Source organism: Bos javanicus, chromosome 9 (genome assembly GCF_032452875.1).
Source record: "Bos javanicus breed banteng chromosome 9, ARS-OSU_banteng_1.0, whole genome shotgun sequence".
NCBI classification, from domain to species: Eukaryota; Metazoa; Chordata; class Mammalia; order Artiodactyla; family Bovidae; genus Bos; species Bos javanicus.
In genome coordinates this window covers 87,429,940-87,447,042 of record NC_083876.1, presented here as the reverse complement: position 1 = coordinate 87,447,042, position 17,103 = coordinate 87,429,940, and the positions used below count along the sequence as shown (strand labels likewise).

Genomic DNA, 17,103 nt, shown 5'->3' with positions numbered 1-17,103 from the left:
CATCGCGCTGAGCAACACTGGAGGGACAGGAATAAGAACAAGCCCCGTGCTTACAGGCCGGGCGTGGAGCAGCACCCAGAGCAATACTAGGCACCAAGGAAAACACATGGCTCCCACTCTGATCATGGAAAGGGATGAGATCACCTCCCAGACGCTGTCCCACCTGTGTCTCCAGGTGGGGGCCTGGTGCCTGCCTGGCAATCTCTCGGCGTTGACCCCTTCAGCCTGTACCCCTTGGTGTGGCTCGCACAGAGCTCATGTTCCCAGCCACTTCGTCTTCTTAGAAAGAACCAGAAATAACGACTTATTCATCTACCATTGATCAATTGATTTCTGCACAGCACACAGCCTTTCATGGAGACTTTCATTTTGTAAATGAAAATCAAACATCTGTGTGTAACAAGAGCTGGAAACCACATCACCCTGGGCTGCTCTTTCTCCTAAATTTGCTTTCTCAGGAAACTGAAGAAAGGGTGCTCTGTACTTTGCTGCCAAGGCCAAATCCAGGAGCTTTTTGTTAGGGTAGAAAACAAGAAGAGCCCGGAATAGGCTGTGCCACAGCTCCAGAGCAGGCAGGGCCCCGGGTTCTCCAGTAGAAAATAAAATGCCACAGCTCCAGAGCAGGTTGGGCCCCAGGTTCTCCAGTAGAAAATAAAATGAGAAATAGTGTGCTCACATCATGGCTGCCACCTATCACAACAGCACAAGCTGATGACCTGCCGTCAGACGTGGGCATTGGGTTATATAAGAATGGCCAGTGGCCCAGGCACTCAATCTGGGGACCTTAAAAAATGCCTAAGCTCTGCTTCTACCTACAGATGGAGAGGACCATCAGGAGGCCAAGGACCCCTCCAACCACAGAGCCTCCCCACCCCACCCACCAGCTCAGGGGCCCAGCTCACTGTAGATGCAGTGAGATACTCTGATAGATGCAGATGCAGGGGCCCTACTCCTGTGTTTGGGACTGAATATCCCCCTGTAAGAGACAGGTAAGCCTAAAGGGCTTGAATCTCAGCTCTATAACTGTGTGATCTCGGGTAAGCTGCTTACCTTTTCTGAGTTGATTTTTTCTCACCTGTAAAATGAGAATAGCGATCCACCCCATTATATTAATGTCAGACAAAATGAGATAAGGCAGATAAACACTTAACACAGTGATCAAGAAGTGGGAGCCACTATTATGATTGCTGTAAATGGACACCACTCCGTTTAAACGTGGATTTCCAGGTGTTCAAGCAATCACTGAGCCAGAAACTGGTTCCTTTGAAGTCATTCCCCAAGTGCTGACCCTTAATTGCTCTCCAGCAGAAAATAAAATGAGAAATAGTTAGCGTGCTCACATCATGGCTGCCACCTGTCATAACAGCACAAGCTGATACCCTACTGTCAAACGTGGGCATTGGGCTACACAAGAATGGCCAGTGGCCCGGGGTACTCAACTTGGGGACCTTAAAAATGCCTAACCTCTGCTCCTACCTACAGATTCCGATTAAGTTGGTCAGGACTAGGGTCTAGGCATCAGCTGCTTTAAAGCTTTGGGGGTGATTCAAACATACACTCGGGTCTAATATGCACTCTCCAAGGTGGGAAGGAGTCAGTTTTCCCAAAGAATCATTTATCATATTTATTCAATTGGCAAACACATATTGATCCCTCTGATTGGTCAAGCACAGAACCAGGGGCCTGATTTATAAGACCCAGTTCCAACCTCAAGAATCCTAGAGTCTAACAGATGAGACAACAGGTGAATAGTCAGTAGTAATAGTGGAAACATGTCACTAGGCTGTACACACCCTTAGGAAGGGTCCAACCCAGCTCTCCAGATACAGCCTGTTGGTGGAGAGGGTGTACCAGACCCAGGCAATAGTTTTTGCAAAACTTCTGAGGAAAAAAAATACAGAGAACATTTCAGACACCCCAAGGAATTCAGTAGGACCAGACATCAGTCCGAAAGGCCAAAAGAGAAGGCCGGAGAGGTAGGGACCAATTCCTTGTAGAGAAGTCAGAGGGGTTTGGGTTTTAGGTAGGGGAGTGGAGTGATCAGAGCTGTTTTGGGGAAAGATTATTCTGATTACTGGGTAGAAAACAGATCAGAGGGACATTAAGACAGAACACAGGGAAGTCAATTCCAAGATAGTTGTAGCAATCACTGCAAGATTTCACTGGGACAGATTTAAGCAGTATTAGCAGAGGAAAAGCTTGGTGACTATGGATGCATTGGGACCCGGATAGGGAGGCAAGGAGGAGGTCCCAGCTTGTGGCTTGAGTGCTCCAGGGAGTCAGGTGATGCCAGGCCAAGAGCAAGGTGGCGGGGGGTGGGGAGGGGGCAGGAAGTATGTGATGTGACAGGCCTCAGAGTCCTTCAAAGGAAAAGTTCAAAGGAAAAGATTATAACCTGGGCTGGTCAAACCTACCAGAATTCCTGCAAGTTCTGATTTTTGTGTACTCATAGAGTGTAAGGCATTCTAACAATAATTGGAATATCTGATTAATCTGAAATCTTGAGAATATACACCAGATGGGCAAAAGGGAGTTTGAATTAAATGAAAGACGCATGGCCTGGGGGAGTGCTGGAGTAGAAGGCAGGCAGGGCCAAGGGCACAGAGTTATTTTCTGTTTCCTGCTCAAGCGGGGAGTCTGTCCCAGCTCCCCTCCTTTCACCACCTGATCTGAAGATGCCTCAGGTGAGGTCCAGGATCAAATGAACAAAAGACCTGAAAATGAAAAGCTATCTGGTGCTTGGTACCGTTGTCTGTGGCTTCTCAGGTGGCTCAGTTGTAAAGAACCCACCTGCCAATGCAGGAGGCGTGGGTAAGATCCCTGGGTCTGATCCCTGGGTCAGGAAGATCCCCTGGAGGAGGGCAAGGCAACCCACTCCAGTATTCTTGCCTGGAAAATCCCATGGACGGAGAAGCCTGGCAGGCTTCAGTCTATGGGGTCGCAGAGTCGGACACAACTGAGCATATGTGCACACACCCTTGTCTTCAGAGCATCTGACAAAGTAAAATCATCACACCCATGCTGTTTCGCAAGGCAAACGTGTAAGCAGAGTTGTAAGCAGCTTCGTTTATTCGAGTAAATAGCTTGTAAATAAATCATTGGTAAACATTACAAAATTAAATACATTTTCAAAAGCTTGCCAGTGTACATAAAATTCACAAACATAGTTCTTTTAAAAAATAAAATATGTTCAGAGCACCCTTGATATAAAATGCCTGACCCCTGTCCTCTGACAGGGCCACCTAGAGACACCTTACAGTAGGGAGGGGGGTTTCTATGGGAGGCAGTGGGGGCTTCCTGGAGGACACCAAGAGTTTCTACTCTGACCTTTGACCCCACCCACATCCAACTGCATTTTGATCCTTCTCCAAGGAGCCGGTATAGAACTGAGAGGGGCTCAGCAGGTGCCCCAGGCTCAGCTCCAAGCAAAGGGATCGGATCAGGGTGCACAATTAGGGCCAGAGTCCTCACCATAAGCCACTGAGAGAAGCCAGAAAGGAAATCTCTACCACACTTCCAAACCAGCCAATGCTCCTGCATCGACTTTCTCCAGAGGAGCTGAGGTTTTCTCAGTTGTACACCCGCTCATCGCTCAGCTCACCCAATCTGGTCTGATGCCCTCCAGGCACAGAAATGCCCAGATCTACTTCTAAGGAGGAAGATATAATCTGCTCACTTCCTTATGACCTGCTTTCATGGAGAGAGAATAATATATGGTATTTGGTAGAAAGCACAGAATGAATTGCTACACGGCGCTTTCTGGTTCCACGGCCAAACACCCCTCAGACAGTATGAACATTTCTAGAGAAATTTGAATGGTCATTCAAAGAAACGGTTCAGAAAACTTTAAAATACCACAAATGAGGCAATAAGTACATGACCTGGCAAAGCATCCCAATTAACAGAATAATACAAAGTCCATAAATTAAGCCCTTGACCAACTCCACATTGTCATAGTGTAGCTCATTAAAATAACGGATACGCTGAGTTCTTTTCACTTTGGTGTAGAAAGTGAACATTGGCGGTCTCCAGCACTCACATGAAGAAGACCTAGTGGCCTCTTGAAAACACACATGCCATGACCTCCAATTAAAGGATGACCACAAGTTTATTCCATCCGTGTGAAATAAAACTCACATCCACATTTTAACTTAGTTGCCTGTAGATATATACAAGTACAAGAAATTCGACCTTTGTGTCAAATGTACAACTCAAGAAAAAAGTATTACCAAACTAGCTGTAAGAAAACCATCATCCCTGTATCATTAGGTCCTTAACATCTGGTTTCTCCAAGAAGATGCTGCCTGGTCCAGCCCCTCCTTGCGTGTCTGCCTGATTTGATGCTCTCTGGTTGGGCTGAAGCCAGAGTCTGTGATATCTTTGCTATTAAAATATTACACCAACCAAACCTTTAAAAACCAAAAAAGGAACACTCTTGAATAAATGTCTAATAGATACCACCCCTCCCCACCCCCAAAAAAGTTGCTCATAAGGACAACAGTTCTTTATGAAAAGTCTTCGTGAAGTCCAAATTCCTTCCTGGGTCTCCAGCAGAGTTCCACCTGGGCTGGAATTATACAGCCTTCTTCTGTGGGGGGCTCAACTTCCGCATGCCTCTTATCCGAGAGAGCAGCTCCTTAATGAACTCCTAAAAGAGATCAGAAGAAGTTATTATGAGAGAGTCACACTATTCAAATAAGGGTTTAAAATCTGCTTGAAGTCACTGAGGTCAACTGCAGCTAACCTTAATTGATGAGCTTGGTTGGGTGTGTTAACCCAACTGGCACAGTATAGGACATTTTTAAACAAATGAAGATACTTAAGCTTCTCACCATCCTGCCTTCTCACTGCTGTACTCTCTTTAAAGAGAAAACCAAGCTGCCTTCACTCATTGACATTATCTACTTGGCCCCTGAAGGCCTATGTGGTTTAGATCAATGCTTCGCAAACTTCACGAAATCTTTAACACGTGCTTAAACTCACCAGGGAAATGTGTGGATTCTGAAGGAATAAGTCTGGTTGGGGCTGAATATTTTGCATTTCCAACTGGCTACCAAATGATGCCAGCGTTAGTCTCTGAACCTTACTTGAAATAGCTAAACTAGACCCGTGGTTTTCAAACTTGAGTGCACATCAAATCACAGGTGGGAGGAAGGCTTATTAAATACATTCCAGAGTGCTGGGCCCACTGCCCCAGAGTTTCTGATTCAGTAGATATAGGCTGTGGCCTGAGAACTTGCATTTCTGACAAGCTTCCAGGTGACACCTATGCTTCTGGTCTCAGGATCTTAATGAGAACCATGGGTCTAGATCGTAATAGAAGTCTCGACTTTTTTGGACTGCAAATCACAGTTTGAAAAGAAAAACAAGACACACTGATATTTACAATCCAGTACATACAAAAATTCAACATTCAGAAAACGAAGATCATGGCATCTGGTCCCATCACTTCATGGGAAATAGATGGGGAAACAGTGGAAACAGTGTCAGACTTTATTTTTTTGGGCTCCAAAATCACTGCAGATGGTGACTGCAGCCATGAAATTAAAAGACGCTTACTCCTTGGAAGGAAAGTTATGACCAACCTAGACAGCATATTCAAAAGCAGAGATATTACTTTGCCAACAAAGGTTCATCTAGTCAAGGCTATGGTTTTTCCTGTGGTCATGTATGGGTGTGAGAGTTGGACTGTGAAGAAGGCTGAGCGCCGAAGAATTGATGCTTTAGAACTGTGGTGTTGGAGAAGACTCTTGAGAGTCCCTTGGACTGCAAGGAGATCCAACCAGTCCATTCTGAAGGAGATCAGCCCTGGGATTTCTTTGAAAGGAATGATGCTAAAGCTGAAACTCCAGTACTTTGGCCACCTCATGCGAAGAGTTGACTCATTGGAAAAGACTCTGATACTGGGAGGGATTGGGGGCAAGAGGAGAATGGGATGACAGAGGATGTGATGGCTGGATGGCATCACTGACTCGATGGACATGAGTCTGAGTGAACTCCGGGAGTTGGTGATGGACAGGGAGGCCTGGTGTGCTGTGATTCACGGGGTCGCAGAGTCAGACATGACTGAGCGACTGATCTGATCTGACATACAAAAATACATCTGAAATAAAAACTTAAAGAATGAACACTTACTGTATTCCACACACTCTTTTTTATTTCACTCTAATTTCATTCAAAACATAATACTGGGGAAGACCCACTAAAATGATGTTGTGACTATTCATGGATCAGAACCAAATAGTTCTCACTTTAAGCCATTAGCAATCTTTTGTTGTTGCCTCATGTATTAAAGTTTCTGCCTACTAAATTGGAGAAGGCAATGGCAACCCACTCCAGTACTCTTGCCTGGAAAATCCCATGGATAGAGGGGCCTGGTAGGCTGCAGTCCATGGGGTTGCTAGGAGTTGGAAAGGACTGAGCGACTTCACTTTCACTTTTCACTTTCATGCATTAGAGAAGAAAATGGCAACCCACTCCAGTGTTCTTGCCTGGAGAATCCCAGGGATGGGGAGCCTGGTGGGCTGCCGTCTATGGGGTCACACAGAGTCGGATACGACTGAAGCGACTTAGCAGCAGCAGCAGCAACCTACTAAATAAGTTGCATTTATTAGATAATAATTACTTTGTCTTCCTTTTTTAGATTTGTTGAAACAAAGCTGACAGCCAATCAGACTTTCTGATCAGCAAGGGACAGCCAGTGAGTGACAGAACTGTGCACAGCAGGGACATCCCGGAGCAAAAACGTGAAGGAGACTTCCTTTCCTTTAAGACCTCTGAAAAACAGCTCTCAGACAATCACGCATCAATTACAACCTCCAGCCATAGCTCCCAGACTAAATGGTCCCTGTGCTTCTATCCAGCTCTAAAACATAATATGCTTAAACACTTAATATATGATGAGCTGCCATGATTTCTTTTTTAATAATCTTTTTGCTAATATGAAAGTTACATATGCTTTTTCTAGAAAACTTAGAAAATATAAACCAACCACAATTACTCCTCAGAACGAACCACTATTAACATATTTTCTTCTATGGAAATTATTTTTACCCAATTAAGATTATACTATATAAATATATCCTGTATTTGCACTTAGCATTGTGTGTGTGTGTTAGTCACTCAGCCATGTCAACTCTTTGTGACGCCACGGACTCTGACTCCAGCCCGCTCCTTTGTCCATGGGATTCTCCAGGTAAGAATACTGGAGTGGGTAGCCATTCCCTTCTCCAGGGGATCTTCCCAACCTAGGGATCGAACCCAGGTCTCCTGCATTGCAGGCAGATTCTTTATTATCTGAGCCACCAGGAAAGCCCACACTTAGCAGCATGTCAAGTCTTTCCCCCACAACATTAAATAGTCTTTTTAAAAATTGATCTTAATGGTTATACAGTCCTTTATTATATGGATGTTCTACAATCTGTTTCATTCCTCCATCACTGGATATTTGGTTGGTTTCTGGCTTTTCAAAAGTATAAACAATGCCACAATTAACATCTTTGTGTATAAATCTCTGTATACAATTTGGATTATTCCCTTTGGAGAGCTATTCTGTAGTAGGTCAAAGGACATAAACATTTTAATCACCACTATTTCTGAACTTGGACAGAAAACATAAATATGGGTATGACTAGCACTTATCTAAATGGCTTTCAACTAAAAACAAAAACAAACGAAAAACCCTAAAACTCTTGTGATCTACACATAGTTATAGCAACTTAGTACACAGAGATGCAAGACTGAAACAAAAGCTTCACGTAAAAATACAACTCTGACTATGCGTAAGATATTTTCTATTCTATTCTATTAGGAAAAAAATACAGATCAAGATCACTTAATGGTTACCACGCATAGTCTGTAAACACAGGGAGCTAGACCAAGGTTATTCAATACATTAACCCCTAACCACATGTGGCTATTTCAATTTAAACTAATTAAAACAAAAATTAAAATTCACTTCCTTGGTCACACAAGCCACGTTTCAAATACTCAGTTGCCATATATAATATGTTAAACTAGCTAATGGTTTTCATATTGAACAGCAGGATTTTTCCATCATCTCAGAAAATTCTATTGAACTGCTCAAGATGACAATACTTGGAATCACAAAACTAGATGCAAAAACCTTGAAGAAAAGTGCAAATAGAGAGGGAAAAAAGGCCAAAGACCAAGGGCAGAGGCCCTCTAACAAGTGAGATCTGGCAAAGGCTTGGAGCCAGCAAAGGAGACTGAAAAAGAAGGACCAATGAAATTAGGGGAAACTCAAGAAAATGTTCTGTTTTTTTTTTTTAATTAAAAAAAAATTGAAGTTTAGTTGATTTACAATATTGCAAAGAAAGTGCATGGTTAAGAAGCCAAAGGAAGGAATTACAGATAAGAGATTAAGTCAAAGACAAAGCTATTGAATTAGGCAAGAAAGGGGCCATTGTGTCCTGGAGGAGAGAAATTTTAATAGAATGGTTGGGATGGAAGCTCTTAACACTGAAAGGACCCCAGGGCCTTTTTTTGTAAACAGCTTCACTAAAATATAATTGATATGCCACAAAATACACATAGTTGAAGTATACAACTACTATGAGCATACTATCCGCACAATGAATATAATAGACATATCTAATACCTCCAGCTGATTTTTCATTTTCCTTGTAATCCTCCCTTCCTACCCCTATTCCTCCTGCCCCAGGGAAACACTGATCTGTTTTCTGTCATTCCAGATTCATTTGCATTTTCTAGAGTTTTCTATAAATACAATTATAACACTCTATACTTTTTAGTCTGGCTTCTGTAGCTCAGCAAAACTATTTTGAGGTTCAGTCATACTGCTGCATGTATTAATAGTTTATTCCTACTTTGTTGCCAATTGGCATATCACTTTAGAGAAGTATCACAGTTTGTTTACCTAGTCACCTGTTGACGGAAATTTGAGTTATTCCCACTTTGGGGCTATTACGGATAAAGTTGCTTAAAAACATAAATGTTAGAGAGAGTATGGAGAAAAAGGAATTCCCTTGTACTGTTGGTGGGAATGTAAACTGATACAGCCAGTGTGGAGAACAGTATGGAGATTTCTTCAAAAACTAGGAGTAAAACCACCACGTGATCCAATAATACCACTACTAGGCATATACCCTGAGGAAGCCATAACTGAAAAACAGACACATGTACCCCCAGTGTTTGCTGCAGCACTCTTTACTATAGCTAGGACATGGAGGCAACCTAGATGTTCATCAATAGATGAATGGATAAAGAAGTTTTGGTACATATATACAATGAAATATTACCCAGTCATAAAAAGGAACGCATTTGAGTCAGCTCTGATGGAGTGGATGAACCTAGAGCCTATTATATAGAGTGAAGTAAGTCAGAAAGAGAAAAACAAATACTGTACATTAACAAATACATATGGACTCTGGAAAGATGGTACTGATGAATGTATTTGCAGAGCAGCAGTGGTGATGCAGACATAGAGATCAGACTTATGGACATGGTGGGGGAAGGGGAGGGAGGGATGAATTGAGAGAGTAACATTGAAACACTGCAGTCCCTTGAACGGCAAGGAGATTCAACCAGTCCATCTTAAAGGAGATCAGTCCTGAATATTCATTGGAAAGACTGATGCTGAAGCTGAAGCTCCAATACTTTGGCCATCTGATGCGAAGAACTGACTCATAGGAAAAGATCCTGATGCTGGGAAAGACTGAGGGCAGAAGGAGAAGGGGATGACAGAGGATGGTATAGTTGGATGGCATCACCGACTCGATGGACATGAGTTTGAGCAAGCTCTAGGAGTTGATGATGGACAGGGAAGCCTGGAGTGCTGCAGTCCACAGGGTTGCAAAGAGCTGGACACGATTAAGTGACTGAACTGAACTGAATATTAAACGTATACACTACCATATATAAAATAGACAGCCAGTGGGGATTTGCTGTGTGATGCTGGGAGTTCAAATCCATGCTCTGCGACAGCCTGGAGGGGTAGGAGGGGGTGGGAGGTGGAAGGGGAGCTTCAAGAGGGAGGGGACATACGTATACCTATGGCTGATTCATGTTGCTGTATGGCAGAAATTAACACAATATTGTAAAGCAATTAAAAAAATAGAAAACTACACAAATCATAAAAAAAAGTTGCTAAAAACATCATGTACAAGTCTTTGTATGAAATATGCTTCCTCTTATTTTGGGTTAATGCCTAGGAGTATAACAGCTGAGGCATCGATCTATTTATGTGTCTATCCTTACACCAATAAGGAAAGTGTAGATTTTTATAATAAGTCTGAAAATTAGGTAATGTTAATCAGCCACATTTATTAATCTTTTTCAAAACTATTATAGGTCCTTTAAATTTCCTTAATAATTTTAGAATTGTTTTGCTTGTAAATGCCTATCAATGAAAACTGGCTGGGTTTTCATTGAGACTGCATTAAATCTATAGATCAATTTGGAGATAACTGACATCTTAACAATAATAAATCTTCTCACCCATGAAAATGGTATATCTCTGTACCCATTCAAGTCTTGTTTAAGCAACATTTTTGGTTTTCAGTGTACAAATATTACACATCTTCTGTCAGATTTATTCCTAAGTATTTAATATTGTTGATGTTATTGTGAGTGGTGTGGTTTATTTCAATTTTGATTGTTGCTAGTATATAGAAATACAATAGATTTTTATACATTTATCTTGTAACCTGCAAATTTGCTGAACTCATTATTTCTGGTAACTTTTGGGTACACTATTGGATTTTCTACATGGACAATCATGCTGTCTGTTAATAAAGACAGCCTAAGTGAATAGCAGAAGAGGGAATAAATATGTTACAGTATATTGTAATATAATAATGTTATTGCCTTCTTTGAGAAAGACCCATGTTTGCAGTGCTTACATTCACTTGAGACTCCAAATAACTTGATTTGGGGGAGAAGAGGAGCTTCACCTAATTTCTTTGCAGTTCAGTTCAGTTCAGTTCAGTCGCTCAGTCGCTCAGTCGTGTCTGACTCTTTGCAACCCCATGAATCACAGCACGCTAAGCCTCCCTGTCCATCACCAACTCCCGGAGTTCACTCAGACTCACGTCCATCGAGTCAGTGATGCCATCCAGCCATCACATCCTCTGTCATCCCCTTCTCCTCTTGCCCCCAATCCTTCCCAGCATCAGAGTCTTTTCCAATGAGTCAACTCTTCACATCAGGTGGCCAAAGTACTGGAGTTTCACCTTGAGCATCATTCCTTCCAAGGAAATCCCAGGGCTGATCTCCTTCAGAATGGTCTGGTTGGATCTCCTTGCAGTCCAAGGGACTCTCAAGAGTCTTCTCCAACACCACAGTTCTAAAGCATCAATTCTTTGGCGCTCAGCCTTCTTCACAGTCCAACTCTCACATCCATACGTGACCACAGGAAAAACCATAGCCTTGACTAGATGAACCTTTGTTGCCAAAGTAATGTCTCTGCTTTTGAATATGCTGTCTAGGTTGGTCATAACTTTCCTTTCAAGGAGTAAGCCTCTTTTAATTTCATGGCTGCAGTCATCATCTGCAGTGATTTTGGAGCCCCAAAAATAAAGGCTGACACTGTTTCCCCATCTATTTCCCATGAAGTGATGGGACCAGATGCCATGATCTTCATTTTCTGAATGTTGAGCTTTAAGCCAACTTTTTCACTCTCCACTTTCACTTTCATCAAGAGGTTTTTTAGTTCCTCTTCACTTTCTGCCATAAGGGTGCTGTCATCTGCATATCTGAGGTTATTGATATTTCTCCCAGCAATCTTGATTCCAGCTTGTGTTTCTTCCAGCCCAGCATTTCTCATGATGTACTCTGCATAGAAGTTAAATAAGTAGGGTGACAATATACAGCCTTGACGTACTCCTTTTCCTGTTTGGAACCAGTCTGTTGTTCCATGTCCAGTTCTAACTGTTGCTTCCTGACCTGCATACAAATTTCTCAAGAGGCAGATCAGGTGGTCTGGTATTCCCATCTCTTTCAGAATTTTCCACAGTTGATTGTGATCCACACAGTCAAAGGCTTTGGCATAGTCAATAAAGCAGAAATAGATGTTTTTCTGGAACTCTCTTGCTTTTTCCATGATCCAGTGGATGTTGGCAATTGGATCTCTGGTTCCTCTGCCTTTTCTAAAACCAGCTTGAACATCAGGAAGTTCATGGTTCACGTATTGCTGAAGCCTGGCTTGGAGAATTTTGAGCATTACTTTACTAGTGTGTGAGATGAGTGCAATTGTGCGGTAGTTTGAGCATTCTTTGGCATTGCCTTTCTTTGGGATTGGAATGAAAACTGACCTTTTCCAGTACTGTGGCCACTGCTGAGTTTTCCAAATTTGCTGGCATATTGAGTGCACCACTTTCACAGCATCATCTTGCAGTATTTGAAAGAGCTCCACTGGAATTCCATCACCTCCACTAGCTTTGTGGGTAGTGATGCTTTCTAAGGCCCACTTGACTTCACATTCCAGGATGTCTGGCTCTAGGTCAGTGATCACACCATCGTGATTATCTGGGTCATGAAGATCCTTTTTGTACAGTTCTTCTGTGTATTCTTGCCATCTCTTCTTAATATCTTCTGCTTCTGTTAGGTTCATACCATTTCTGTCCTTTATTGAGCCCATCTTTGCATGAAGTGTTCCCTTGGTATCTCTAATTTTCTTGAAGAGATCTCTAGTCTTTCCCATTTTGTTGTTTTCCTCTATTTCTTTGCATTGATCGCTGAAGAAGGCTTTCTTATCTCTTCTTGTTATTCTTTGAAACTCTGCATTCAGATGCTTATATCTTTCCTTTGCTCCTTTGCTTTTCACTTCTCTTCTTTTCACAGCTATTTGTAAGGCCTCCCCAGACAGCCATTTTGCTTTTTTGAATTTCTTTTCCATGGGGATGGTCTTGATCCCTGTCTCCTGTACAATGTCACGAACCTCTGTCCATAGTTCATCAGGCACTCTATCTATCAGATCTAGGCCCTTAAATATATTTCTCACTTCCACTGTATAATCATAAGGGATTTGATTTAGGTCATACCTGAATGGTCTAGTGGTTTTCCCCACTTTCTTCAATTTAAGTCTGAATTTGGCAATAAGGAGTTCATGATCTGAGCCACAGTCAGCTCCTGGTCTTGTTTTTGCTGACTGTATAGAGTTTCTCCATCTTTGGCTGCAAAGAATATAATCAATCTGATTTCGGTGTTGACCATCTGGTGATGTTAACACTTAGTATTTGAGGGGCCTTTATTTGGCAAGCAGAGTTGGTAAGTGAGTAACACACTATTTTAGGAAGATAAGCCCGGACAGTTCAAAAATGTTAAATTTTGGAATTATTTAACTTTTAAAAGTCAGCCCATTCTGAAGGAGATCAGCCCTGGGATTTCTTTGGAGGGAATGATGCTAAAGCTGAAACTCCAGTACTTTGGCCACCTCATGCGAAGAGCTGACTCATTGGAAAAGACTCTGATGCTGGGAGGGATTGGGGGCAGGAGGAGAAGGGGACGACTGAGGATGAGATGGCTGGATGGCATCACTGACTCTATGGACGTGAGTCTGAGTGAACTCCGGGAGTTGGTGATGGACAAGGAGGCCTGGCGTGCTGTGATTCATGGGGTCGCAAAGAGTTGGACACGACTGAGCGATGGAACTGAACTGAACTAAAAGTCAGCAGAGTCTGATAGAAAGTTCTGTTGCCAAGGTGCCCACTGAAATTCACAAGGAATTCCAGAAGACACTTGAGTGGGGGTAGAGAGACACACGAGACTATAAGGCAATATAGTCTCATGACCTGGGAGACCCAGAGACCTTTCTAGGTTTCCTATGAGGTGAAGACATAATAACTAAGATACTAGCCTTTTCTTTCTTTCTTTCTTTCTTTTTTTACCATTCTCAAATAAATAGTAGATTTTCTAACGAGTGGAAAGCAGATGCCCATAAGAATCTAGTGTCTTAACAAACAGATCCATGTCCGTTTCTAATGTAGTCATGAATTATAGTGAAGAGGATTATCTACATTTAAACAATGTTATTGCACAGGAATGCAATAAAAATGAATAAACTAGAGCCTTCTGTATGAGCATGGACAAATCTCAGAAGTCTCATGTTGGGCACAATAAGCAGGCTGAAGAAGAAAAATTACAAAGTATCATTTGTATAAAGGATTCAAGATAATCCCTGCACACACCTGTCACTCCTACTTGGCTGCAAGAATCCAACTCCTTCTTGTTTTCCTAGCATGGTGCATAATACAGGAGGTGCTCAGCAAAGGTTTGTAAAGCCAAGAAATACGTACCTGAGGCAATTAATCCACATAGCGAGGCATTAAAGTGAAGCAGCAGGGAGAGAAAACATGAGAATCTTTGTATATCAGTGGAGGAGGCTGGAACGGTACAAAGTATCAATGGGCCCCAGCTACTCCGGAGGAAGGTTCCAGAGTTCTCCTTTCAGTACTGGAACACTAGGCCTCCTGGGAGAGTTAGGGAAGAGGAGGAACACTTGGGGGAGAGTGGAGCCTAGGATACTGGAGGTGGGGAGGGCAGCGAATGGAGGAGAGGTATGCACAAGCACACACACAGAAGAGATCAAAGAACAAAAGAAAGAAAAGAAACATCTCCAGTGACCCTGGAAACCTGACTCAATGACAAGCGGCCACCGGATTTACGGAGAGACTCCTAGGAAAGAAAAGGCAAAGCAGGCTTCTGAGGGGACCTGGCAGCTTCATGAAAACAGAAGGTCCCTCCTCGCTCTGGAGTTCGGGCGGTGTGGGCTGGCATGGAGCATGGCCTCACAGTGGCCACACTCTGAGCTCTCGTTCCTAATCCCTCCTGGGCCCCGTGGCTTTCAGCTGCCACCCCCTCTTGCCTGCTGGGGTCTGTGCCAGAGGTGGCAGATGGATGTGCGTTTTGCAATTATCACCAGAGCCAGGCGTCTGCAGCCCTTCCCTAGTCGCTCAAAGTGATTCATCTGTTAGTGATGACACTGTGCTGCTCTGGGTGGGTCCATCGGAAAGCGGGAGAAAGAGAAATCTGGGTGTCACTACAGACTGCTACTGTGTGCATGACTAAGCTGCACTCACTCATGTCGCTCTTTCAAGCGTTTCAAGTCATTGGAAAAGATAAACAAGATAAATGGATATTATGACGCAGCCCCTTGATGAGAAATATTTCCCGACAAACAGATTTTTCCAAAGAAATGCTTAAAACTGCCACTTGGTGAATGATGTCACCAATGAGAACGATTGTGTACAACATGCAAGTTCTGACAAAGGGTGCCCAGCAGAACTCTGGAGGCTTTACCTGCTTGTCCAAAAAATACCACCCACCCCTTAGGTGGCATGAAGAGAAACAGCAGGGGAGGATTCTGAAGGCTGGAACCCATAAGGATCAGCAACTTCCTGTGTGCCTCCTCTTTGTCACCCCAATCACTACACCAAGCATTTCCTAAAAAGGCACATTCAGGGACCATCTGTCCCTGAGCCTCGCTGCCAAATGACGGCAAATCAAGTCAACTTGCACCTGTATTATGTAGCTACCTGACACTTCTTCCAAAAAACCTGGCATTCAACAGATGACATGGGAATCAGGCAAGTTGTGATTGGTAGAGATGGAAGAATTTCATTTTTTTAATCGACATGTAATTGACATATAATATATTAGTTTCAGGTATATGACATAATGGGCTTCCCTCATAGCACAGTCGGTAAAGAATCTGCCTGCAATGCAGGAGACCTGGGTTTGATTCCTGGGTTGGGAAAATCCTCTGCAGAAGGAAATGGCAACCCACTCCAGTATTCTTGCCTAGAGAATCCCATGGACAGAGGAGCCTGGCAGGCTACAGTCCATGGGATTGCAAGAGTTGGACACGACTTAGCAACTAAACCACCATACGACATAATACATGAATATATTGCAAAATAATCATGACAGTAAGTCTAGTTAACATCCATCACCACAGTTACAATTTTTTCTCTTAGCAACTTTCAAATATACAAAACAGCACTGTGAACCATAGTTACCAGGCTGTATGAGAAGAATTTCAAGATCCAGCAAAGATTAGATATGTGAGAACAATGGAAGGGTAGGCAGTACATACCTCTTCTTAAACATGATGGTAACACCTGAAAACTATTCCAAATGGCAAAATGTCCCCCCTCAACAAAACAGCTAAGCATTTAAAAATCACACTGCAAACTTTCATTGGCTTGACTACCCGGGTCACACAGGATGCCAAAGGGGCAGGCAGTGAATCCGAGCCCATCCCTGTGTGACCCTGGGCTTTGCTCTCCTCAGTCACTGGCATTATTCAGCAGCACCAGTGCCTTCATCACTCATCACTGAAATACTTCATTCACTTCTCCGTCTTTTGGAGGGGAGGAGGAGGGGAGAGGGTTTATCTTCAGAGAAGTTCATTTGCAGACAGGGCCACACCAGAACTGATCCTATTTTTCATGATCTGAAGAGAGGCTTATGAATCTGTTTTGGGTGAGGGTTTGTGCCTGCTGTGCTTATAATGACTTCTGCCAATGTAAATTCCTGAAGGTCTTAACTGCATCCTGGTTCCCCCTCCTTTAACTTAAAAACCACTGACACTATTTTGTCCATTTATTTCCTTGACTATCCACCATTAAAGATTAATTTGCTCTGCTGATGAGAGCAGTCTCATGAATCTATTTTAGAGACACAGACCACTGCTCTTAGATTAATTTATTTTGTACCCAAATTCTAACCTTTTTGTATATGCAGCAGAACAGTTCATTTGCCCTCACCAGATCCAACCTAACTGGCATTTAATTCTTCCTTCACTTATTAATGGGTTTCTCACACACCGTACACCTGAAATTCATACCACATAAAGTCCACATAAGTAACCCAACTCCAATAAATAATCAGTGGACTAAACTCAGCAGAATTATAATTTCCCACTTCATAATCCCTAAGAAAACTAATTTCATCAAGGGTCCCATTATCAATGAAGGACAATATTATTTAGTACAAACACCTGAATCTTATCTAAAGGAAAGAAATCCATTTCTAAATTGTTTGAGACTTGTGTGATTGTGACTCCCTTTACTAAAGATATAGAAATCAAAAATCATGTGTCAAATTGCCTTTAACATAGCT

The 17,103-nt window shown here is 42.7% G+C and overlaps 1 protein-coding gene across 1 annotated transcript in view; it reads right to left on the bottom strand.

The window, feature by feature from the left end:
* Positions 1–3,051: 3,051 nt before the first annotated feature.
* Positions 3,052–17,103, bottom strand: part of PPP1R14C (protein phosphatase 1 regulatory inhibitor subunit 14C) — a 91,256-nt gene continuing 77,204 nt past the window's right edge. The window contains exon 4 of the mRNA XM_061428299.1: positions 3,052–4,648. Coding sequence (XP_061284283.1) covers positions 4,574–4,648 — 75 coding nt within the window. The 3' untranslated portion in view covers positions 3,052–4,573. The remainder of the gene's footprint in view (positions 4,649–17,103) is intronic.